The 23,250-nt window shown below is 42.2% G+C and overlaps 3 protein-coding genes across 3 annotated transcripts; 1 reads left to right on the top strand and 2 right to left on the bottom strand.

Moving 5' to 3' along the window:
- Nucleotides 1-560: 560 nt before the first annotated feature.
- On the bottom strand, nucleotides 561-6,876 carry LOC135627032 (beta-galactosidase 7-like). The gene is made up of 19 exons (XM_065132977.1): nucleotides 6,671-6,876; nucleotides 5,673-5,768; nucleotides 5,458-5,570; nucleotides 5,049-5,115; nucleotides 4,825-4,917; nucleotides 4,602-4,745; nucleotides 4,405-4,499; nucleotides 3,939-4,047; nucleotides 3,527-3,611; nucleotides 3,322-3,440; nucleotides 3,064-3,228; nucleotides 2,812-2,993; nucleotides 2,651-2,742; nucleotides 2,238-2,347; nucleotides 1,700-1,807; nucleotides 1,507-1,614; nucleotides 1,281-1,426; nucleotides 899-1,208; nucleotides 561-807 (listed from the first exon to the last, which is right to left on the bottom strand). Exons 1-19 carry the CDS (start codon nucleotides 6,821-6,823, stop codon nucleotides 697-699), a joined length of 2,406 nt encoding a protein of 801 aa, XP_064989049.1. The 5' UTR covers nucleotides 6,824-6,876; the 3' UTR covers nucleotides 561-696.
- A 4,278-nt stretch (nucleotides 6,877-11,154) lies between these two features.
- On the top strand, nucleotides 11,155-14,579 carry LOC135627034 (metal transporter Nramp5-like). Its single transcript, XM_065132979.1, has 13 exons — nucleotides 11,155-11,365; nucleotides 11,469-11,547; nucleotides 11,612-11,652; nucleotides 11,956-12,034; nucleotides 12,139-12,243; nucleotides 12,340-12,449; nucleotides 12,729-12,910; nucleotides 12,992-13,061; nucleotides 13,162-13,335; nucleotides 13,467-13,571; nucleotides 13,669-13,800; nucleotides 13,894-13,989; nucleotides 14,079-14,579. Exons 1-13 carry the CDS (start codon nucleotides 11,186-11,188, stop codon nucleotides 14,406-14,408), a joined length of 1,683 nt encoding a protein of 560 aa, XP_064989051.1. The 5' UTR covers nucleotides 11,155-11,185; the 3' UTR covers nucleotides 14,409-14,579.
- Nucleotides 14,580-17,549: 2,970 nt separating this feature from the next.
- LOC135627056 (patellin-3-like) lies at nucleotides 17,550-19,979 on the bottom strand. Its single transcript, XM_065133007.1, has 4 exons — nucleotides 18,625-19,979; nucleotides 18,408-18,532; nucleotides 18,161-18,302; nucleotides 17,550-18,055 (listed from the first exon to the last, which is right to left on the bottom strand). Exons 1-4 carry the CDS (start codon nucleotides 19,927-19,929, stop codon nucleotides 17,795-17,797), a joined length of 1,833 nt encoding a protein of 610 aa, XP_064989079.1. The 5' UTR covers nucleotides 19,930-19,979; the 3' UTR covers nucleotides 17,550-17,794.
- Nucleotides 19,980-23,250: the final 3,271 nt, after the last annotated feature.

Genomic DNA, 23,250 nt, shown 5'->3' with positions numbered 1-23,250 from the left:
GCTCAAAAGTCCCAAGAACACCGCCTATTTCTCGTGATAGCATCAGTGTTTAAAGACACACGAGCTGAAGAGCCAAAGGAGATGTTACATCAAAGTCTGTTTGTTTCTTAAAGCGGTTGTCCCAAAAAAAATTGCTTTCAAGGCAAGGAAATGAGATTATGAGAACCATTAAGGTGGCAATGTGCCACGGTCACAAATTATCGCATCAATCTTTGATGTCCCATCCAGTCTGCAAAGGAGAAACATTATCAACATTCTTCACGCAGCCAGCCAAAGAAAAAGACAATTAATTCCACATCGGAGTAGTTATCAATAGTCTGCATCGAAGTAGGAGCATCTGACAATAGCCTGAAATGTACGCAATTCTCTGGAATCGAATCATTCCAGTAACCTGATACCTACAGAGACCATCGCCATCAGATCTCGAAGCTAACAGAGAGCGTCAGGAACACCGTTTCCAACGATCTCCTTAATCCTGAGAGAAGATATTGGGTGAGAGAGACAAAGGTGAGGCAGAATCAGTCTCATCTTCTTAACGAATTAAACGATCATATTGTTGTGTGGTCATGCAAGTCTCATGCCAAACACATGAGACGATAGAAGTTCCAAAAGAATCGTGTGTTCCTCCATTTAATCATCCTCATGAGGTTAGTCTAATGGAAAGTTGGACTTTTCCTGTAAATGCACCAAATCGAATCAACTGCATTCGGCAACAACCAGGAGAGACTTCGTGATGCCCGGGCATGGATCGCCTCTAAATCTGCTCGTGGTCACAGGAATCGAGCATTTCTCCTTACCCAGACAAGCCTGTCCAAACACATACAGTTCAATTTCTTTGTGATATGTATGTTGTCTGAGATCAATTCATGTCTACAAGAGAAGAAGAAGAAGAGCCCACCTTCTCTGCAACAGCTCTGGAAGCAACAGAGTGGCAACCGCCCATAGCATGGCTTTTACAGTTCCCCATAGGAGTTCCAAAGCTGGCAAACCCTATGGATGAGATGCTTCTCCCCCGTTGACATCCAAGTCGAACGTATGGGTGTTTGCTTTCGGAGAACACTGACGGGTAATATGATTCAGCTACATGACCACAGACACGAGCAACCGAGATGGTGTCCACCGTGATAGAGCGAGGGTCGCCTCCCATTTCCTCGAAGAGAACAAGGAGGTTGTTTGATGGCCTCAGAAAGGAGCGAGGAACATGATACCTGCGTAGAGTTGCTACATCACCCAAGCGAGCCACAAGGGACACTCCCGTTTAGAATATGAGCTGTACTTACAGAGACTGAGATGGCTTTCCACTTGGAGCTTTAAAGGACGCCCAGTAGCGGCCGATGCTTTCCCCGTTGATCCACACCTCTCCTTTCCCCATGTTCGTAAGGTTAAGTGCCACAGGATCGGTACCCCGTGGAGCATCAAACCTTGTCTGCAACAAACAAGAGTTTTTGGCATCATCGATTGCATCTGCAGAATTGGTTTCGGAGTGATGTAGCAAGTGGCCTTTACCTTGTACCATATCAGGGGTTTATTTGCGAAGCTCACAACAGGATTCCAGACTGCTTTCTTTGATCCTTCCTCGGTGTAGATTAGCACCTTCTCTCCCCGTAAACCAACCTGCATTCATCATCACACCACTGTGTTTTTACATGGAAAGAAAGTCCAACTGTTTCATTCCTAGATTACACTATCATTTCCTGACCTGGTAACGCCATAGCTCATGTGTGAGATCTCGAGATAAATTTCCAGTCCCTTGGATTCTTACATGTTGGATTCCGGCAAAACGATTCTCAAGATATGCTCCTGAGTCCTTCAAACCAATAATATCACACATTATTATTGTTGCATACATTATTGTTGAAAATGACAGAATTTTCTAGATGACGACACAAAGTGATTGACACCAAGAGGTCGAAAATGGAAGAGACATTCCTTTCGCAGTCTAAGATGCAGTGTCATGTCGCTCGGCAACTGCAGGCAACTTAACTCTGCAGTTACACGAGCACAATTAATTGATTATGATGTATGCAATGGAGAAGCTTTTCGACTGGAAATTGAACTGATTGATTCATATTCCTACTACCTAATAAAAGTGTAGATTAATTGGAAGCAAGCCTAAAAATTCTTTCTTTTGACTGCAGATATCCTGCTTTACGGTGCTTTATGACCATGCAAATTTCACTCTTTCTTTTCTTTCTAAGTGGTAGACAAAGGATCGATCATGACGAATTCTTCCTCACCGGTAGTCCAACCATAACACTGAGCAAAGAGATATTGTTCTGGCCTCCCTTGAGCTGAATGGGTTTATCGAAAACAGGTAGCTCTCCATCATTTTTTCCATGCACAGTACCTGATCACATCACAAAGTAGAAGTCATGAGCTTTAACCTTGCTAGGATAAAAAAATAGAATTCTGGAATTCATATGTAAGACATTCTTTTGTGAAATAATACCAGTAAAAGAGTTGAAAAGAGGGGAAAAGAGAGAGAGAGAGAGAGAGAGAGAGATAGATTTCTAAATTGATGAGTTATTCAGTCCTTTTTTGCCTCCTCACTTGATCTTATTCCTATTATGCAGATAAGAAAATGTAAAGTTTTCTTGTGCAACATTTAACAGCATTAATGAAACAGATGCTCGAGCTGTAGATTACTTACCAAGTAACTCATCATTTACAAAGACATGTAGAACATGTGCAAGAGAGTCGACATGAAGAGTAATCTGACCATCTTGTCGTGAATGGTTATAGCTGCAATTGAGGCAAAGGTCACACAGACATGAAGAGGCATGTATAAGAGATTGAAATATCTCATGTTACCTTGTGGTGTACCAGAGATAATCTGTCACGTCTTTTGTTGTCGACATTTGTTCCAATAGCCCTTTCGCTACGAGTGAAGCCTTGCCGGCGATGTTAGACTCTTCTGCAGATGCTTCCCACTGCTGACTTCGATTGAGATACTGAACGGGCTCTGCTGTTCTTTCACCATATCGAGCGCTCACCTGTCCAATGAGATAACATTCGGTCATAAAGAACAAAACTTTCAGTTTCCTGAATGCTGCTCTAGCTGACCTTGGCAGTATTGAAGGCTGTCTTCTTGCAATCTGGTAAGATACTAATGGATTTGGCTGGTAATTCATAGATGGCATCAAGAAAATGCAGATTTGCAACCAGAGATTTATCGTAATTTACGAGAAAAGCAGCACATTTTCCTGAATTTGTTCGAAAGAGATGTGCCTGCAGAATTTAAACAAAAAAAAAAAAATCGTGATATTAACTCCCAAACTAAGAATGTTTATTTGGTTATTTATCAGATGGTAGCAATCTTACCTCCTGTAACTTGGCAAGTGAATAATAAGTATACCTTCCCCAAAGTAACGCTTCCTGGCATAACTTGATGACAGCATGTAATTCCCTGAGATGACCCCATGTAGGCAGCCAGATTAAGCCTGCATGTGTTGTGTGCAAATGAAAGATTAGCTTTCTTTTCGAATATAAGCCATGTACATGTAAATATGATAGTAGAATAACTGACCATATTCATCAAGAGGAGCTTGATCATAATAACTTGTTGTAACATATGATGAGGCAGACTTTCCAAAGTTTGTACCCCCATGATACTGCATTGAGATGATAAGTTGTATGACTTGAAACTCACAAGACTAGAATCAACAAATGGAGAGTATGATTAATCTAGTCAAGGAGAAGAAGGTTTCTTATTATTGTTATGGATTGTACTCCTTAGTTTCCTTAAGCAGAACAGAGTAGCATATCAACAAACACATTCAGCGATGTCAGTGCAGTTCTACGACAGTTCAAAATGTAACATGATTGGTCTTCAGGAACAAGAAGGTTTGTCGAACAGTCGGATCATTTGCCAAACCATGTCCTTGAACTAATAACAAGATTCATACGATGAATTTTCTGTAAGAGAGAACCAACCATACCATGTAGTAATTCACAAAACTTCCATTCTTTTTCGCTATAAATAAGGCGACAGCAAAGGCAATATCTTCAGCAGACCTTGGTCGTGGATCTTCTCCGTAAACTTGATATCTTTGCATCACAAGTATCACACAGCATTCTTCTCAGACCATTACGAGTCACCAAAATAATGAAGTAAAAATTTCGAGGCAGCATTTTCAATGTAAAATAAATAGCAAGTAGAACTAAACAGGCTCTGATGGGACATCAGACAAATTCCAGAAACCATTTTCAATCGCAAAATGGAATAAGAACTAGTCATAGTATTAATTGGATGCAGATGATGTGATCATGATTTTTGTTGCAGAAATCTGCCTTGTTATGTTTACAACATCACTTTCTGCACAAAATAATCGATGAATAAGAACAATCATGCATTTCTGAAACCAACGAGGAGTGAGACATGGTGAGAGAATTAAGCAGACATACCTCTGAGTCCAATTTTCTGTCCACAGTGATGGCTTTTTCGGTGAATTAGGCCCCGAAAAGGTTTCCCCACATTTCATCCCATTACAGGTATTGATCTGTAGATGAAATTGGAAGATCGTGATACCGAAAACTGCAATCGTGGGTGATTCAATCCTTGGAAACGCATGATGATTGGTACATAGTACGAGATGACTTACCACAGGATCAGGAGCGTCACTCTGCTTGCACATCGTCCAGGGAACACCGGTACCAAGGCCTACAGCCATCGATGCTGCCCACCGAACGTAGGAAGGCCCTCTCTCGGCGAATGCAGCCTCCACATTCTCGTATTCATTCTCGATCTGCATCATCGCACTCGAATGATTCGTACTGAACCCAAATAAAGTTTGCAAGATCAGCTTCCTCGGATGTGGCCATTACCTGAGTAATTATGATCGGGCCACCTTGGGAAGCAAACAACCTCTCAGACTTCATCATGTCGACGATCTTCGTCACGTATTTTTGCATGTGGAACTGCGGGCGAACAAACAGGCATGATGAGTACAAGCGCAAGACAAACGACTCCTTGGTTGATATATGACAGGGGACTGCGAGTTTTATGGAGGAAATGGGAACCGACTGTGGGTTTGCAATCAAGCACCTGCCTTGAAAGCTTCATTATCAGAGCGAAAGACGATGCCTGGAACGTCATGCAGCCAGAACGGAAGCCCTCTGCAGCAGCAAATCAAGAGCAGAATGCATTAGGAAATGAACAACCTCTGCACTCTGCAGACCTCTACCAATTCCACTCCAACTAGTCCCTGAGAAAATATGTCAAGGTTCTTCCTGTTGTTACACGATCTGAAAGAATTCCTCTGTACGTCAGGGAAGCAGTCACATCATCCCTTACGTCTTTCGTCTTCTTGATGCACCATTAGTGCCTCGAACGGCAATCAGGGTGGCATATTAATCACATTATAAAGATTGATTTCTCCGCGTTTCTGTATGATCCATTCCATCTAAAAGCGAAAGAAAATAACACGTACAATCTACAAGACAGCATTGCGTGCGTACCCATACTTCCACTCTGACTGAATGAAAGGACCGATTCTGAGGCTCACATACAGGCCTCCAGCTTGAACTTGTTTGATGAATCTCACCAGGTTGAATCTTCCTCGAAAGTCGTACTGAGAATATTCCACAATTGATAAATCTATACAAATCGCAATACAACGATATGTAGAAGAATCACAGAGAGTATCCTATAAATATGTACGGATCAGACTTGCCTGTCCTTGAATAGGCTCATGCACGTTCCAGAACACGTAAGTTTGTATCACATCGAGCCCTCCCTCCTTGGCCTTGGCAATCAGATACGGCCATTTCTATATTATGTACAGATGTGAAACTTGTTAGCTTTTAGAACCAAAGGAGAATGAATATGCTTTGCAGATGTGAAACTTGGGCCGACAATAAGCAACGTGATTATGAACATGTATAAATATAGATGAAATTGTATACATTGTTGAGTTGCAATTCTTTTATTATCTTCAAATGTATTTATCAGTACCCATTGCTCTCATTTCGTTAATAACAATATAGTTGAGGTACGTAAGCTCCACGGCGTTTAGTATTTATTTATGGAGTACAACTCAATCATCCGTCATCGTAAGCTCCGATCTAAGTTGGATTTCCTACAATCTCTCTGGTTGGATTTCCTTCTCATGTGCAACTGTTAATATAATAATATTATATATTATATTAATATGTAATATAATATTGTCTTTGGGACCACGATACTGGCTATCAACTTGTGGCTGAACCATTTAAACCAATAAAATCAAATCATCTATCCCTCTTGGAAGATGCAAGAATAAATATTTAAATCATGGTACACTACCGTGTCACTCGGGTTGTAACATTACAATAGAATTTATGCTTCGGATCTGATGTTAACAAGCCACTGTTCATCGGAGATCAGTTAAATAATAGTGTTTTAAAGTCAACCAACCCTTCCTGGCTAACAAAATTCCTTGACTCGATCCGAAGCAATCTGAGCGGTAGCAATATATGGAAAGCTCAATTTGGATTGATATCTTCATTAGTTTAACTGCTGCAGAACCAGCGAGAAGGAATCAATGGAAGGATGAACAGAAAGAAAAGACCCATGTCATCTATCTCTTTCGTGAAACATCATGATGGACGGTGGAAGATCCAAGCATGCATTTAGGGGAGCAAAACTTAACGGCGATACAGATGGAAGATGGAGGACACGATGGAACAGTACCTCTGGCGTGCTTCGAGGGTAATGAATGGAACCGGAGAAGAGCAACCTTCGTGTTCCGTTTATCATCAGAGCCCTTCCATCGTAAGTCACGTCTCCGCCTCTCGCTCCCATTGACAACCATAACACCACCACAAGCGCCACCTTCAAATCCATCACCTCTTCTCTCCAAAAGATATATCGTCGACTCTCTCCGCAGGCTGTCCAATAACATCCCTGAGAACGAGCAACACTTCATATATACAACAAAATCAAGAGCAAGATCTAGAAATACTCGAGAACACGTGCTAAAATAATAAGCTAACAATATCTTATTAACGTGAAGAACTAGAAGGATTCGTTAGGAGCAATGACCTTAACTACACATCACCCTTACAGTGCAAACTCTCCTCATGTCACACACACACACACATATATATATATACAGAGAGAGAGAGAGAGAGAGAGAGAGAGAGAGAGAGAGAGAATGCTAGTGAAGAAAGTGGTTTGACCTTGCATTCCCACCTTGGCAGCAAAGATAAATGCTAGTGAAGAATTAAATAGAACAGTTTCTTGTGTGTGTGTGAACAATTTAATTAAATAGAATTAAATTCTAAGAATTAAATAGAACAGTTTCTTGCATTCCTACCTTGGCAGCAAAGATAAATGCTAGTGAAGAAAGTGGTTTGACCTTCCAAAAGAAGAAAAAGGAAATAGTGGATTCAAGAATCCGGTTAAGATGGAAAGAAAGAATGGCACGGACGGAAGTTATTGTCACGACTTGACTAGTGAAGCAGCGATGAAGAAGAAAAGGATGTGGTCGTGGGGACGTAGAGAGAGAAGTGATGAGGTGACATGGGCATTTTCACGTCGCGTACGTGCGTCGAGTGAACGCACTCTTCACTCCCTTCTGCAGATAATACATGAGGCAAGCCTTCGATCGATACATAAAGGGTTTAGTTTACCAAGAAACAAAGCAAAGCCCGTGCTTTGAAAATGTATATATATATATATATATATGCAAAATCCTTACCAAGAAACATACAAATGCAATGAGCCTGAAATGGGTTTTCCATTGGTATAATGAGACTGAAATGAGCCTTACAGTCCATAATTTTCGATCCATCAATTAGATTTGGGGCCGAATATTACGGCAGGAATCGAGAAGGTCCATTACGCCATTCCTTTGAAGGCCGCCATCAGTGATGGGTCTACTCCTCGCATTCCGAGGCTGAACCCATCAAAGCTTTTCTTCGCCGGAACTGGAGATCGATGCCGCAGCGCTCGGAGAGCTTAGCACAAGCCTATAGTTGATCAAGCATGCAAAGACTCGACCGCACTCCTTATGCTGTATCGTCTTGCCCTACATAAATCACTGATGAGACACCAGTTTCTGGATCCAAATGTTTAGATGCGTTTAATACTCTTCCGTTCCTTTTCTTGAAATGCCATGGATTTAGTTGCATAGTGGATATGTGACAAAGTGCAATTCTCGAGTGCTTATTAGCTCGATGCTCGCTGATGCCATTCTTTGGTTTAACAAAGGAGTTGGAAGTGCTGACATGCTCCTGTGACGTGGCTTGCATGTTCCCCACATAACCTAATCCGAAAATTATGACACATCAGACTCGTATAGATTTGTGTATATGACGACACGCTCAAAACTTCGTCAAACTTATCCGAAGACATTTCACTTTAACCTAACTCATTAAGCACCTATTATCTTATGTACGGTGCTCATGGTTACGTGGCATATATTTAATCTTGTGCAGCTTGACCCGGTGAGATCCAGAGAAAGATGCTCCTCCTCCTCCTGCTAAATGGTAATTTAGTCAACCTTGCTGTAGAGTAGCTGTATCCCAAAAAAATATTGCTTAGCATCCATGCCACCAGGTTCTGCTAGAAACAAACAAGTCGGATTAGAAATAGAAGTAATGATGTTGATAGTAGCACACACCATAAGATGACAGGAAGAGAGCCTCCTATATAAATCATGTGAAGTCCTGTGACTGAATTCAGAGCATCTACCACATGATAAACTCTGACTTCCATTATCATTGCCAGTGTCGCGGTGTGCAAGTTGACCAAATTTATTATTAGAAATATCAGAGGCAATGTTTATCATTGCCAGTGTCACGGTATACAAGTTGACCAAATTTATTATCAGAAATATCAGGGGCAATTTATTAGACTTTCCACCTATACGAAAGGCCAAGAATCTTCCAAGATATATGAAAACAAAGGCGCAACACTACTCCTAACCGATGGGAGTACATAGGCAAGGTAGCTTGTACTGGTTCTGTACTTAAGGTATGGAAACAAAATTGGAGTGAAAAGAGCTGGTGATCATACTTTAGTTCCTCCATGTACGTTATGTATTACCTAATTGAGATGAAGTACGTGCCCGTTTGCATCTCTGCAAACCAAAAAAAAAATCAAGGACATAGTTATCGGTGCATATGTTTGCCAACTAATTTAACTACATTATTTTCCTCCCTAAAAATATGGGAGATCGATCCTTCAATCTTTCTTATCAAGACCAAAATGTTCCATGGTGGGGTATACCGTGTTGCACTGTAGTTTGCATCGCAGCAGCCACATACTTTCTTGGCTTGTCACCTTAATCATGCGAAAACTTTTTTTTTTTTCTCTTTAGCACTCTTTAAGAGTTTTCGTGGTTTTGTTCTGAGTTAAGCATATAATTGTTCTTTGCATATCGGAATTAAAATTTCCCCAACCTAATCGTTTCTTAGAATTTGGATGTCATGGCAAGTTTACAGATGGTATATTTTCCTAGGGTATGTATTACATGACGAGAATCAAACTCTCTTCCCTTCTGGATCAGATGAAACAACTTTTCCTTTCTTCTTTTGTTGTCTAATCTTTTCACCAAGATATTAATAACTCATAGTGACAATAGCAGGGACGATGTTATACGATCGTCCGATGTTTAATTTCGTTCTTATACATCTTATTGTCCGATGGAGTCCTCGTCGATCGGTATTGTCTAAGGGGTTGGTATATATTATCATGACAATATAATTCTCCAGTGTTATTTATATATTTATCTATCTATGGGAAGATTAATAACCAAAGGAAACAATATATTGTCTTCCTGTATTCTCCATCTCAACAGAAAATAAAAATATTAGCATTACATGTCTAAAAAACAAGCCTACCAGCTCATTTGCACCATGCCATCGGGTGCAGCACGACAGATCAATCCACCTGAACATGCAAATCCTACTAAGAATCACACGCATATCTATATATATCTCTGTCTCTCTCTCGTCTCTCGAGTGCTGGGATGTGCGATAAGAAGGACAAGAGCAACTCAAGCTTTGAAGTATGACTGTTTAGCAGTTTTTCTCATAGTTTTGCAACCTGTCCATGATACTAATTACGAGCTATCCATATAAATGTTGTGGCAGTAAACCATGCATTTTCGCACCATCGGTCTGCTAAAGACTTGCATGCTTACTTCACAGCTCCTCGACGTCGCACTGTTCATGCCTTGTGAGATTCAAAAGAACACGTACGTGTATGCTCAACAGCATCATCATCACGTACCAACAGCTCACCGAAGAAGAAGAATTCTCACGTCTCCATATCTTATGGATAGAGGAAAATGTATTCAAACGTGACTCGCGGATTTATTGTGAATGATAACATCACTCCCGTGTGTTAGGAGTTTGATACCCGTCCTACTCGAGTTATATACTCCTTTAATCGTTTGGACAGCCACCGAACATCTGTCACAGTATCTATCTCATAGGTGTAAGTTCATAGATTATGATGTCGGTCTCTTTCAGGTTGTCGTTTCTAGTCAATTTTTAAAGCATCAAATATAATTCTATCCACAAGTCAATAACCATTCATTGTTATCAATCGTGAGGTTTAGAGAGATGTACCTGGACGCCTGGAACCCTGAAAGGGGCCGTGCTGACTTGCTCCACCTATCAACGCGCAGACCAATAAAACTACGTCTGTATACTCTTATCCACGCCTCCTCATTTATCATCTTTTCTCATGCACCAACTCCCCTTCTGGTTCCCTATGTCATTTATCATCATTAACTTCTCAAAGATTGGAAGACACGGCCACAAAAGTATGACACTTCGTTCTTGCTCATGCAATGTTCGAGTCCCACTCCAGTTGCATGGAAATAAATATGCCGGTTGAATGAACTCAGTCGGTAGCACATTGGATACAAGCGTGACATTCTTTTTTATAGGTTTTCTTGTTGTATCTACTCATCAGTAGCACAGGCCAAACCACTCTCCAACGTATACTTCTTCGGCAGCTGCAACTCTTTTTGCTCCCTCTCATATGAGCACCATCTCTTCTTATCTCTCTTTCCTCGCCATACCTTCATGCAATAAAGAAGAAGACCCTTTGGTGGCTTAAAATAAATCTGAAGCCAGCTATGCATATAATATATATATACATATATAATTTTAAGTCATCATAGGGTCTTCTTATTTATATATAATGCAGACAAAGGGGTGGTCTCGTTGAGGTTCAGTGAGGAGGAATCAGATGTATGGTGAGGGAATAGAGATGGAGTTGCATGAGGGAAGAGAGATCAGAAGAGATGGCGCTCATGGAAGAGGGAGTAGAAGAGTTGCAGCTGCCGAAGAAAAGATTAATGGACTACCTGCAGTTAAAGCATCATCAGTGGAGACTAGTGACATGAACAAAGATGAGTCCCAGGAGCTGGTTGTTCTCCAACTTATACTTCCTTTCTTTGTGTTGTTACTTCCTTTTCTTCTTCTCTCTTATGTTTATTTATAGCTAATAGAGGATTATTTCATCACTGCAGAAGGCTGGATGGAAAAAGTTTCTAGCTCATGTTGGACCCGGATTCCTTGTTTCCCTGGCTTACCTTGATCCTGGCAATTGTGAGACACACGATCTCTCTCTAAATCTTGAGCAATCGAACTTATGCTTTGAATTCTGTGGCAGTGGAGACGGACCTACAAGCCGGAGCGAATCACAGATACGAGGTAATCTAAACATGGAAATCGCTAGTCTCTTTCAGTGGTTCTTTTTCTGAGACAGCTATTTCCTCAAGTCAGTCGATAAATGCTGTATAAAAGGAGATATATATATATATATATATACCTATATATCCTCTCTAAAAAACGATTCTTGTTTGAACTCTTTGGATCTGAATCTGTTCGTCCGGATTGTTGGATAAGGATAACTAACTTGTTTATCTCTTGATTCATTTTTCTGCTGCTTAATCCTTCATCTTCTTCCCTCTTCCTGGATTGACTGATGCATATTGTGGAAATTCTTAAAAACAGCTCTTGTGGGTTATACTAATTGGTCTCATTTTCGCGCTGATAATACAATCACTAGCAGCAAATCTCGGGGTGACTACAGGTATCAGAATCAGAAACACAACTTTTTTCTTCCTTTTTTCTGGATTGTTTTGTAGACAACCGATATGTACTTGAAATGCTCCTCGTACTCGCACTTCACAAAAGGGAAGCACCTCGCGGAGCTGTGTAAAGCGGAGTATCCAAAATTTGTGAAGTACTGTCTGTGGGTGGTTGCAGAACTGGCTGTGATTGCTGCTGATATCCCAGAAGGTTGTTTCTGAGCTCAAGAATTTTGTGTGAGCCTCTTGATGTTTCTTCGTCGTTAAACGATTCAGACTTACTGGGACGGATGAGCTTTTTTTGCAGTGATAGGAACATCCTTTGCTCTCAACATCTTGTTTCACATCCCAGTGTGGGCAGGTGTCCTCATCACAGGGTTGAGCACTCTGCTGCTTCTTGGACTCCAGAGATATGGGGTAATTTCAACCCTTGTTCCAACCTTTCACTGTTTCTAATGCAATTGGCGTCAAATGGTGATGGACCGAATAGATTTTGGGACAAATGTTTGTCTCATGTACTGTTGTTTTTCCAACAAACACAAGCAAAAGAGGAGGAAGAAAACAAGTTGGAATCCTTCGCCCTGTCTGTACCTTGTCGGTATAATTAAACCGGTTTATACAGGTTTAAACAACTGAGAAGTTACTATCTTGGCATGGAAACAAGTTACAGAGAAGAAAAAACCATTCTACTTGCAGGTCCGGAAGCTTGAACTTTTGATATCAGTGCTGGTGTTTGTCATGGCTGCCTGCTTTTTCGGAGAGTTGAGCTACGTAAAGCCCCCTGCATCTGAGGTGATCAGGGGACTCTTCGTGCCGAGGCTTAAGGGCGACAGTGCCACCAGCGATGCCATCGCTCTCCTGGGTGCTCTCGTCATGCCGTGAGCAGATCGACACTCCTGCCATATGATTACTTCTCCGTGATTCTTTGCTTACTGCATTGGCCTTGTCTCTGCGTGCAGGCACAATCTGTTTTTGCATTCGGCACTGGTGCTATCGAGAAAGACTCCTCCCTCCGTCAAAGGAATCAATGTAAGCCCAACAAGGATTAAAAAGGAAAATGTTCATCAACGATAATCTATAAGAAGGATTAAGATCGATATTTGCTCATGTTCCTTTTGTCTTCGTGTAGGACGCCTGTCGGTACTTCCTCTTGGAGAGCGGCTTCGCGCTACTGGTCGCATTGCTCATCAACATAGCAGTTGTGTCCGTGTCCGGAACTGTTTGTGCTACCGATAACCTCTCATCTGATGATTCTGATACATGCAGTGATTTGACCCTCAACTCAGCCTCTTTTCTGCTCAAGGTTTGTCTTCTTCTTCTTCTTCTTCTTCTTCTTCTTCTTCTTCTTCTTCATCATCATCATCATCTTCATCATCTTCATCATCGTGATGGCAACACAAGTTGAGATGCTTTCGTTGCTTGTGTTCTCCTCAGAATGTCTTGGGAAAGTCGAGCTCCATAGTCTACGGGATCGCATTGCTGGCCTCCGGACAAAGCTCCACAATAACTGGCACGTACGCTGGCCAATACATCATGCAGGTAACGTTATGGTAGTGATTCAGATCACCATTTTTGCTTAGTAACCTGGGATTAAACCAAGCGATCATGATGATCGATAACACTAACGCGTGCGCAGGGCTTCTTGGACATCAAGATGAGAATGTGGCTTCAGAACCTCATGACTCGATGCGTCGCCATCGGTCCCAGCCTGATCGTCTCTATCATCGGAGGCTCTGCTGGAGCAGGAAAACTTATAATCATCGCATCGGTATCGAATTTATTCATCCAAGACGAATAATTTTCTTTTGCGTCATGCAGGTTAATAATGCGTTCATCAATTCTGATTACCCAAACCGTGCAGATGATACTATCTTTCGAGCTACCGTTTGCTCTTATCCCTCTTCTCAAGTTCAGCAGCAGTCGTACGAAGATGGGACCTCACAAGAACTCCGTCTTCGTGAGTTGATTCCAACTACATCCATTGTATCTCTCTTGATTCTTTCGGTATCTACCATCAAACTGCTAAAGCTTACACTTCAAATGCAGATCATCGTGATCTCGTGGATCCTTGGTGTGGGTCTCATAGGAATCAACATCTATTTCTTGAGTACGAGTTTCGTCGACTGGATCATCCACAGCAGTCTACCAAGGCCGGTCACAGTTCTCATCGGCATCGTCGTCTTCCCCTTCATGGCCGTCTACGTGCTTGCGATCCTCTACTTGGCCTTCAGAAAGGATAGAGTGGTGACCTTTGTGGATAAGTCTGATTCATCACAGATAGAAATGGAAGATGGTGTGCATCCTTCTGATGGTAACAAGGCGACTGAAGTCATGCCGTATAGAGAAGACCTTGCCGACATTCCTCTTCCCAACTAAACTCAAAACGATGGCTTATTAGCCAAATCTTTGTATAACAAGTATAGTGTTGTGCCAGCTAAAATAATTCCAGTTATGGTTCATAGACTTGTAAGACTTGTGTTGGTATAACTAATAATTATGCCACCAGATTATCTAATAATATATATATATATATAACAAATTTTAATATGCATCATTTGATTCTTTCAAATCTTAGAGATGTTGGGCTTCTCTTTCAAGTAGTTGTCTACTTGAGCAGGATATGATGCATAACTATTACAAGTCTTACAAGTCTATGAATTATTTTAGCTGGCACAATACTATACTTATTAGACAAAGAGCAAAGTGCATCATGACAACCAATAATATTCTTCTTGAATGGGTTGTATTTCTTAATTATAATATGCCTAAAAAAAGGGATGCTTGTGACCCTTAGCATACATATAATGTCCTCTGTACAAGGAACCAACTCATCCAAACGGGTGTTACTGTCACTGCATACTCTCACTAGTCATTTGAAGTTTTAAGACTTTTTGAACAACCACAACAGAATCATAGATAGGGTTAGATAAGTATTTTTAAGAGTTTTAATTATATTCAAATTAGTTGATAGAATTTTAATTAAATTAAAATTTCTTAGTGAACTAAAATTTGTGCCCATAAATATATCCTAAATCTAAGGGTTTTAGAATTTCTAGAGAGAATTAAGAGAATTTTTTAAATTTATATGAGACGGTCAACAAGAAAAGTTATACTTGGATAACTCAATGATCATATAATTGATCTCATTTATTAATTAAAAAAATCTGATTTTTACTGATATAAGCAGAAATTTATTGAACCACATTAATCTTGGTCGCTTTTTAATATATTTTTTTATTGTTAATCTTTGATGAATTTTGTTTTAGTTTATGATTTTTCTCCTCTCTCTTCGCAACAGTGATATCCGAGTCTAAAAGATCTAAATATTAAATATTCAACAAAGATGTCGTTGATTATTTCTATTGACTTTATTATGAAGAAATTTAATAGAAGAAGGATGAATGAGACGAATGTTGAAGGGATAAACAAATAAATCAGAAAAGATAAGCAACAAAAATTAAGAGAAGTTTGAGGTAAAATGCATGAGTGCTATTTGTCTTTTACGATGACTCTGTCATGATTATTTGGGATAAATTAGAAAAGTTTAATCTAGAAAAAAGGTTAACTAAAAAGTTGTATCTAAATCAAAAGTTATACAAGTTAGTGGAGGAGATCAACTAAAAAAAATTAATGTGAAGATTGATGAAAAAGATAAGACGTTGTTATTTGGCATTTTGGCATGCAATGTCTTTGCTCTTTCATATTCTTGGAAAAATATACTGCTCTTCTGATGAATTATTTAATTGATACAAATTGAGACTTTGCAGGTTGGGGCTTGTCCTAAATCAATTAAAAGAATGCCCTGTAGCCATTGAAGGAGATCAAGCCACACTCCCTCTTCTTTCCCAACACTCATCTGCTACCAGCCTTGTCTAAATTGAGAAACTTGGCACCTTAAACGAATATTGAACTCAAAGACACTGCTCAACAAAGATGTAAAAAAAGAGTTATTGCTAGCTGATGGAGCACAAGGTTAACAGCCCTTTTCTGTTCCCAAGTAGATGACTTGAGAGGAGATCTTGTGATGCATGTAAAGTACAGAAAATATTACTCCCTTCTTTGTCGATTAGATGGAAGTCAGTCACGTTGAACATATAGAAATAGATGAGTTTGTCGTGGGTAGGGATTATTTCTCAGCATAGGGATCATTCTCAAACTCCGAGTTAATCATGGGATTTCAACAGCGAATGAGTCTCGCTCGATAAGATGTTCAATCCAAACAGGTTATGATGGAAGAAAAATATAATCACAAAGGAATGCAGACAAGAAAGAAAAATACCTCATAATTTCAAGTTCTGGGTGGCTACCAAAGTTTTCCCATGTCGATCGACATCTGTTTGCATCACTTTAGATTTGATGTTCTTTTCGGCCCCAACAAATAAAGAAAACAATTGAAGAAACAAGTGGTGGAATGAATAAGACTAATGCCTTGCGTGCAGGAAGATTCCAATGTTATGTTTGTCTACCAAAGACATGACCTGTCTTCTCCTTTGTGGATGGCACAGAAACAAGCAGAGGACAAAGCCTCGTGCAGTCCAAACCATTGGCCATGGAATGGCAGGATTCGCCACTTTTATTAGCTGTACAGAGATGATCTTCACTGTGACTGAAGGATAAGGTTTATCCATGACCCGATCGCTTCATTGACGAGCGAAGCGGACTGGCAGATTCCGAACGAATATTAGAAAAAAAGCTAGTGAATTAACAGGTGAAGTGATAAGATGAACTTGCACAAAGGTCCTAAGAACAGATTCTGAGTCAGTCTTAGTGGCTACCGGAAGTCGGTCATCTCGTCCCCGCAGAAGGCAGAAAGAGAATTGCAAAGATGTCGGCATGTAGATTCGTTTGATTTGCTTTGAATCGACGATGCTTTTGTGCAAAAGGTTCTATGTAAAACGGTAGCTCAAAATAAGCCAAACAGGGCGAGTCACTTGGTGGTTGTACCAGATATGGGAATCGTGAGTATTGGATCAGCATCGGAAGTGCAGCAAGTGATCGACTCTCCTGTCAACCAGACGAAGACGAAGGGAAATGAGTGACACGGATGGAACGCAAGAGACGAGGAGTTTGCGGTCATGAGCACCCGGTAATGAACTCTCTCAAATCTTCTTCGGAGTTCTTTGTTTCTGTAAAGTAAAACCACATGCCAAGGCCCGGAGAAAGACCTCTGTTGGGATCAGTGCTACACACGAACGAGCTCTGCAAACAAATTGTTCATGTCTTCGTTTGTGAAGGAGCCGACTGCTGTTATCATCAGAAAAAAAGAAATGATCCGTTTGTGTCCATCTTCACCCACATGTAACTGCGGGTTCTGCGAACATAGAGTTCAGAGCCGGAGTCTGACAGGCGTACCCTTGTCTTTCTCGTTGTCTCCATAAAGGACATTATACATTAATCTGAAAAAGGAAGGAACAATTAGGCCGATCCACTTTGTTTGTGTTCCTTCTGTTTGATTTCCAGTAGGTGGAAGATCCCTTTACTCCTGTGTCGAGAAGAAGACGAGCTAACACTGGAAGATAAGCTGGAAACACAAGGGAAGACGGTGATTCTTATAAGAAAACCTTGCCAAAATGCAAGCCCACGTGACTTCAGGAACTCCACGGAAGACGATGTACAGAACATTTACATGCGAATGATAGGTGACACAATCCCTCGAGATTCAGTGAACAAAACCAGAACAAGCAAACCAATCAACCACGAGTAGGATCACCGAAACAAAGGCAGTCCTTCATGATGTGTTCCTCTCGTTTCTGCCGCCTGCATCAGTTGGATTCGCTGCAGCTCTTCACCTTGTATCGGTAAAGGAGCAACTTCTTCTTGGACGTGGGGTTGTCGATGCTGAGAACCACTTTGCCGGGCTCCCCAATCTTGAAGGAGCCTTTGATCACGGGCTCATCGACGGCGGCCAACTTCCTGGTCTTGTGCAGGATCACCGTGTACCCGTCCTCCGCGCTCGGGGTGAACTCGGCACCGTAGCTAACCTCCCATCCCAGCACTCGGACTTCCCACACGAGAACGCATGCCTGCCGACCGAGAGTAGCATCGTGTCACAAACGAAGCTTCTTTCTCACCGAAAGCTTAGATCATGACATTACTCGCAGGATTGTAAAGAGAAGAACAGATCTAACCTCGGTGGCTGGCATTTCTATGGTTTGCTTGGATGAAGGTTTGATGCTGACATCCGTAGCAGCATCAGCAGCGGTGAAATCGCGGTCATCGTCCTTGCTAAGACCGCCGAGTGCAACCGGGACTTGCTCAGGTGCTATGTATCTGCATCAAGAGCATCAACTAGTATGAGATCTTACACCACCGATTGGAGGCAATCGATGAAGAGGATGAGCGAGGAAGAAAAGTCATTCAGATAATATCACAGACTTGAACAGGGTCTCTGCAGATCTGGATGGTCCGGCGAAGACAAACTTGCTCTTGGTCCTCTGTGTGAAGAATGGGCTCATTATCCGGTTGACAGCCAAATACCACCATGGAACATTGATGAACACCTGACAGTTTGGTAAGCATCGTTGCTCCTTTCCAGTTAATTCAATGGCAAAACAAGACCAGAAGAGGGTGTATTAAAGATGCTATGTGTCACCTTCTTGGCGATGAACTCGGGGTAGTTGTCCTGGAGCAGAGTGACGGCTTGCTTCGTGACCTGCCGATGCTTCCCGATCCGTGGCGAGTTCTTGAGATCTGTCACCTGAACCATGGAGGAGATGCCACCAGGAGTGAAGTCCAGCTTCTCCCTGATCCCCTTCTCAAGGTACTGGATCCTCCACTTGAGGAACTTGCGCCGCTTGTCCGCGTCGCCGAATGTCTTCTCGTAGAGCTCCTTGTCGTGTAACTCACCGTAGACGTTGTAGCACACGGGATGGCCCTCCTTGTCGACGCCATGCATGTACACGACCTTGTCCAGCTCCGGCAGGCCGACGTCCTCCTCCAGGAGCGCCTCGATGCCGAACTGCTTCCTCCAGATGACGGCGTCCTTAAGCATGGCCAGGGCGTCCTTCACCTTGAAGTCGCGAGCTTGGAGGAATTTGAGGAGGATGGTGTCGCTCTTCTCGTCGCCCACGAGAGGGATCCCCCATATGAATACCTCCTCTGGTGGAGCCGCCGGTGCCGGAGCAGGGTCCTCCTCAGGCGGTTCCTTCGCTGAGTCCTCTGCAGCAGGAGGAACCTCCTCGGCTGCCGGAGGGGGAGCGGCCACGGGGACGACGGTTTCCTCGATGGCTTTCACCGTCTTGGCGCCGTCGTCGTCAGCCTCGGCAGCCTTCTCCTCCGCCGGTTGCGCAGGGGCAAGCAAAGGTTCCTCCTTTACCGGTGCAGCGGGCTGCTCCACCACTTCCGGATTCAGAGGTACCACAACCGATGCAGGAGCGGCCTCGGACGTCTTCGGGAGCTCTTCCGACGTCGGCTTCCTCTCCTTCACGGAAGCAGAGGCGGGGGCTTCTGCCGGCGCGGCTTCCAGCTCCTCCTTAATCGGCGGCTGCTCCTCCGCCGGGGCCGTGGGCGGAGGCCGGGGAGGTGGAGGGGGGTTGAACTCGTTGTTAGCGAGGGCGGCCTGCACGAGCTCCTTCAGCTCGTCGAGAGCCTTCTTCTGGGGATCGACGTCGGGGGCGGCAGTCTCGTCAGCGGGCGATGCCACCTCCTGGACCTCGTTTTTCTTCTCCTTAGCCTCGGACTTCTTCTCCTCGGCCGCAGGCTCCTTGGGTTCCGACTCAGCGGGAGCCTCGTCAGCGGGCGATGCCACCTCCTGGGCCTCGGTTTTCTTCTCCTCAGCCTCGGGCTTCTTTTCCTCGGCCGCAGGCTCCTTGGGTTCCGACTCAGAGGGAGCCTCGGCGACGACAAACTCCGCCGCTGGGACGGCTTCGGATGCCTTGGCCTGGGTTGCTTGGGCCATCGACCACAGGGAGAGTTAGAGAGAGAAGAGAAGGTTGAAAGTAGTATCAATATTATTAAGAGGTGGTGGAGGGAAACGACAGAGACTGGTTTATATAAGGTGGTGGTAGAGATGGAAGTCACAGCTCAAAACTACTCTTCTCCATTGGGGTATCTGAGTTTGATTAAATTTATGATTTATTTTGGTTAATTTAAATAAATAATATTGAAATGTACAAGAAATTACTTTTGTATTTTTGGCGTATTTCATGATAGTAGTTTTAAAGGAGTTCAAATGGCTAGATTTAGTTAAGAAATGGATTATTTTAAATAATATTGATGAGGATGATAATTATTTTAAATAATATTGATGAGGATGATAATTATGATAAACTATACTGACGTCAGATGACGCCTCACGTCTCGATCGACGTGACAGTACCTGATCAAACAGACTAGAGCATCGATCGAGGTGCATTAACGCTTGCTCAGGCTCGGTTCTTTACGCCACGCCAACACCAATGTCAGACGCTACCAACTTGCCCCCGCGGGCACGTCAGAAAACAGTAAGCTTCCTTATAAATACCCTCACATTTTGAACGGGAAGAGGAAAGACACACAAAAAGATTTCTTCATCTGAATCCCCCTTGACATCAACTAACTTGATCGTCGGAAGGGTCGGGCCGAGCACCCCGACCCGACCTTTGTGCAGGGGCGAAGCCGAAGATCCCCACGAGAGGCGAAGGCGAGGAGTTCCTGCTCGGAAGAGACAACGATACCGTCCAGACCACAGCACACGATCACCTCGGTGAGCTCGAAGACCTTCTCGTAAAGATTCCCATCATTCGGACCTGAACTCAGTCGTGTCGACCCCGAAGCGACGGCTTAATGTTGTTTACACTAACAAATATGTTTGCATGTAATTATTTGGCATACAGGTAAAGCAGCAACATGTCAAGATTCACATGTCTTCTGCTTGAAAACATAGCCCACTCTTTCTCTACTTCATCACAAGAGGAAAATAAATTATTAGTGGCAAATGATAAGAGAAACTTAAATCTATCTGTCCAGTGGTAGATTATAACAGGATTATGGCATCGCATCAATTAGGTGACAACAAATCAGCATATTGAATATTGCATATCTAATCTACTCATAGCACAGAATCCCATCGTGTGACGTCAGTTCTCTTTAGATGCTCATTTTTCTTTGGAATTTGATGCTATAATACTTGCTCACCTCCAGTTGTTAAGCTGAATTTTCTTGACATTTGCACCAGATACTTGCATTAGGTGCAGATCATAGAACATAATGCAGCTTTAGAGAGCATTAGCAATGATCTCAAGTTGTGATGGAAACTAAAATTTAATTCGTTTCAAGCCATCTCCAGCTATCCAAAGCTGAATTTGCACTGGCATCAGGCACACAGCTCACGATCTTCCCTACCTGTCCTCAGATATCGCTAACAAGGCAACCAGTGAGCATGTAAGACTTTAGTAGCAGCAGTGGTTGAGAGGAACACCCAAAGATCACAAGGCATGGACTCCCACTACAGCAGATGTGACACCCACAAAAGCCCTTCTGTCCCAGCTTAAGCTGTGTTCTCCCCACCTCGTAGTAGTTTAAAAGGTTGCAGATTCCTGTCCTGAAGAGAGAAGTTGAGCTGGTCTTCTCTTTGTTATGAGCTGGTTGTAGTTGGCAGGGGCCTCCAATGCTCTGGTGCTTTGAGATCCTTTTCGTTCTTTAGTGACAGCAACAACAACGAGAAGGATTTGGATGATCTCTTCACACTTTCTTCATGTATGAGATGGATTATTAGGATGGACCAGATAAACTAAGATTCAGGGTGCTTCAAGAAGAAATCTCAGTAGTAAAGAGAGTAAAGGAATTAATGTATGTGATTCTGAATCAACCTAACTGGTGTAGGAGATATATATATACGGGACTGGTGGTGTGGTTTCTGCATGAACAACTTGAACTAGAGCAATTACAACAAAAAACAATGATCAACTTCAACTAGAGCAATTCTTTATATGACAATAGACAAGTTCCAAAACCACCTCCAGCTATCTTTTTTTTTTTTTTTTATTGATCGATGTATCACTATTTCCTGGCAGTCTGCAGGAAGAAATAGGATACAACTTCTCTATAATTCCCATCAGAGAGAGATGGTTAGATCATCAAATTATTTGTCTTACAATTAACTTGAGCAATCTTGTAAAAATTGAAGCTTCTTTCATGCTACATGTTTCTGTAAAGCTTCAACTTACTGTCCAAAGAAACAAAAAAAGCAATGCAAGGCCATCTCTGACTAAACAGGTTTTATTGATTTCATTTGAGAACATAATGCAGCCAAATGCATTAAAAGTTACAAATATCAATGAGGAATAGTGTATTAGACTCTATTCAGACTGCTTTAGGATCACATGCAGTTGTAAAACCACAACGCTTAGTGAGGAAAAAAAATCTTATCTATATATTATCAGCTACCTCAGAATAAGGGGAGATTATCCCTGAAATTTGCTTGCACCATTTTTTTGTGGCAATGGCAGAGCAGCTTCTTGTAGCACTAATGGAGGTGGAAGCAATAAAATGAACTGACAACTAACAGCTCAATTGTCCTATCCAATAGACAAGCTAAAGGAAGGAGTCGATGTTCTAAACAAACACACAGCCTTTACCTAAGACAAAGTATCAGGCTTCCAAGATCATTATTCAACAGTTAATCACCAATGTATACTTGTTGCAAGGATTATCTTCCCCCTTATCACAATCATATCCTTGAATATGGATATGGAGGATAAAAAAGCTGGTTTATCCTGCCTTGACAGATGGAAGAAGATGGCCAATAGGGCTGTCGTGCTCCTGGGCCATCTGGGCATGAACCTAGAGCAGATTGCAGTCCTAGTCAAGGCTGGATATTGTCAAGTCATCACTATCAACTCTAGATGTCCAGACAACATAACTAATAATTGTGTTCTCATAACTCGCTGAGAAATGAACTAAATTATGAAAATTGAAAAAGCCCATCCTTTCAGAGAAAGCACATGAAATGTCAAAGATATGTGACCGAACCTACATGACAATATGTACATGACAGCCAATGGAACGACCATTCTCATCAGCCAGCTGACAACCTTTAACCCAAAAGGTCTCAGACATGCTACATTGGCATTCCATCTGACCTTTCACAAAAGACTTTTAACAATAAGATACCACATAAAAGACGCTTGGTCGACAATGTTTTATCAATAACCACATCTAGTATCAAGCTGTTGGCATCCCATATGTAGGGAAACGATCAGTACATTAATAGTTGGCAAACCTACCAGCTTCCTCAATA

Source organism: Musa acuminata, chromosome BXJ2-11 (genome assembly GCF_036884655.1).
Source record: "Musa acuminata AAA Group cultivar baxijiao chromosome BXJ2-11, Cavendish_Baxijiao_AAA, whole genome shotgun sequence".
Classification (NCBI taxonomy): Eukaryota; Viridiplantae; Streptophyta; class Magnoliopsida; order Zingiberales; family Musaceae; genus Musa; species Musa acuminata.
Note: the sequence above shows the minus strand (reverse complement) of the source record. Positions and strands in the feature narration are given on the sequence as shown.

Bases quoted from the DNA above. Each gene is read 5' to 3' on its own strand.
- LOC135627032 (XM_065132977.1), bottom strand. From the start codon at position 6,823: ATGGATTTGAAGGTGGCGCTTGTGGTGGTGTTATGGTTGTCAATGGGA. The intron at 5,769-6,670 runs GTACTGTTCCAT...TACATAATATAG, and splicing joins ACCCTCGAAGCACGCCAGAG to AAATGGCCGTATCTGATTGC. The intron at 1,808-2,237 runs GTGAGGAAGAAT...ATTGGTTTGAAG, and splicing joins GTGTTATGGTTGGACTACCG to GACTCAGGAGCATATCTTGA.
- LOC135627034 (XM_065132979.1), top strand. From the start codon at position 11,186: ATGTATGGTGAGGGAATAGAGATGGAGTTGCATGAGGGAAGAGAGATC. The intron at 12,911-12,991 runs GTGAGCAGATCG...CTCTGCGTGCAG, and splicing joins CTGGGTGCTCTCGTCATGCC to GCACAATCTGTTTTTGCATT. The intron at 13,801-13,893 runs GTATCGAATTTA...CAAACCGTGCAG, and splicing joins AACTTATAATCATCGCATCG to ATGATACTATCTTTCGAGCT.
- LOC135627056 (XM_065133007.1), bottom strand. From the start codon at position 19,929: ATGGCCCAAGCAACCCAGGCCAAGGCATCCGAAGCCGTCCCAGCGGCG. The intron at 18,303-18,407 runs GTCTGTGATATT...CTCTTGATGCAG, and splicing joins TCTGCAGAGACCCTGTTCAA to ATACATAGCACCTGAGCAAG. The intron at 18,056-18,160 runs GTTAGATCTGTT...CTCGGTCGGCAG, and splicing joins TAGAAATGCCAGCCACCGAG to GCATGCGTTCTCGTGTGGGA.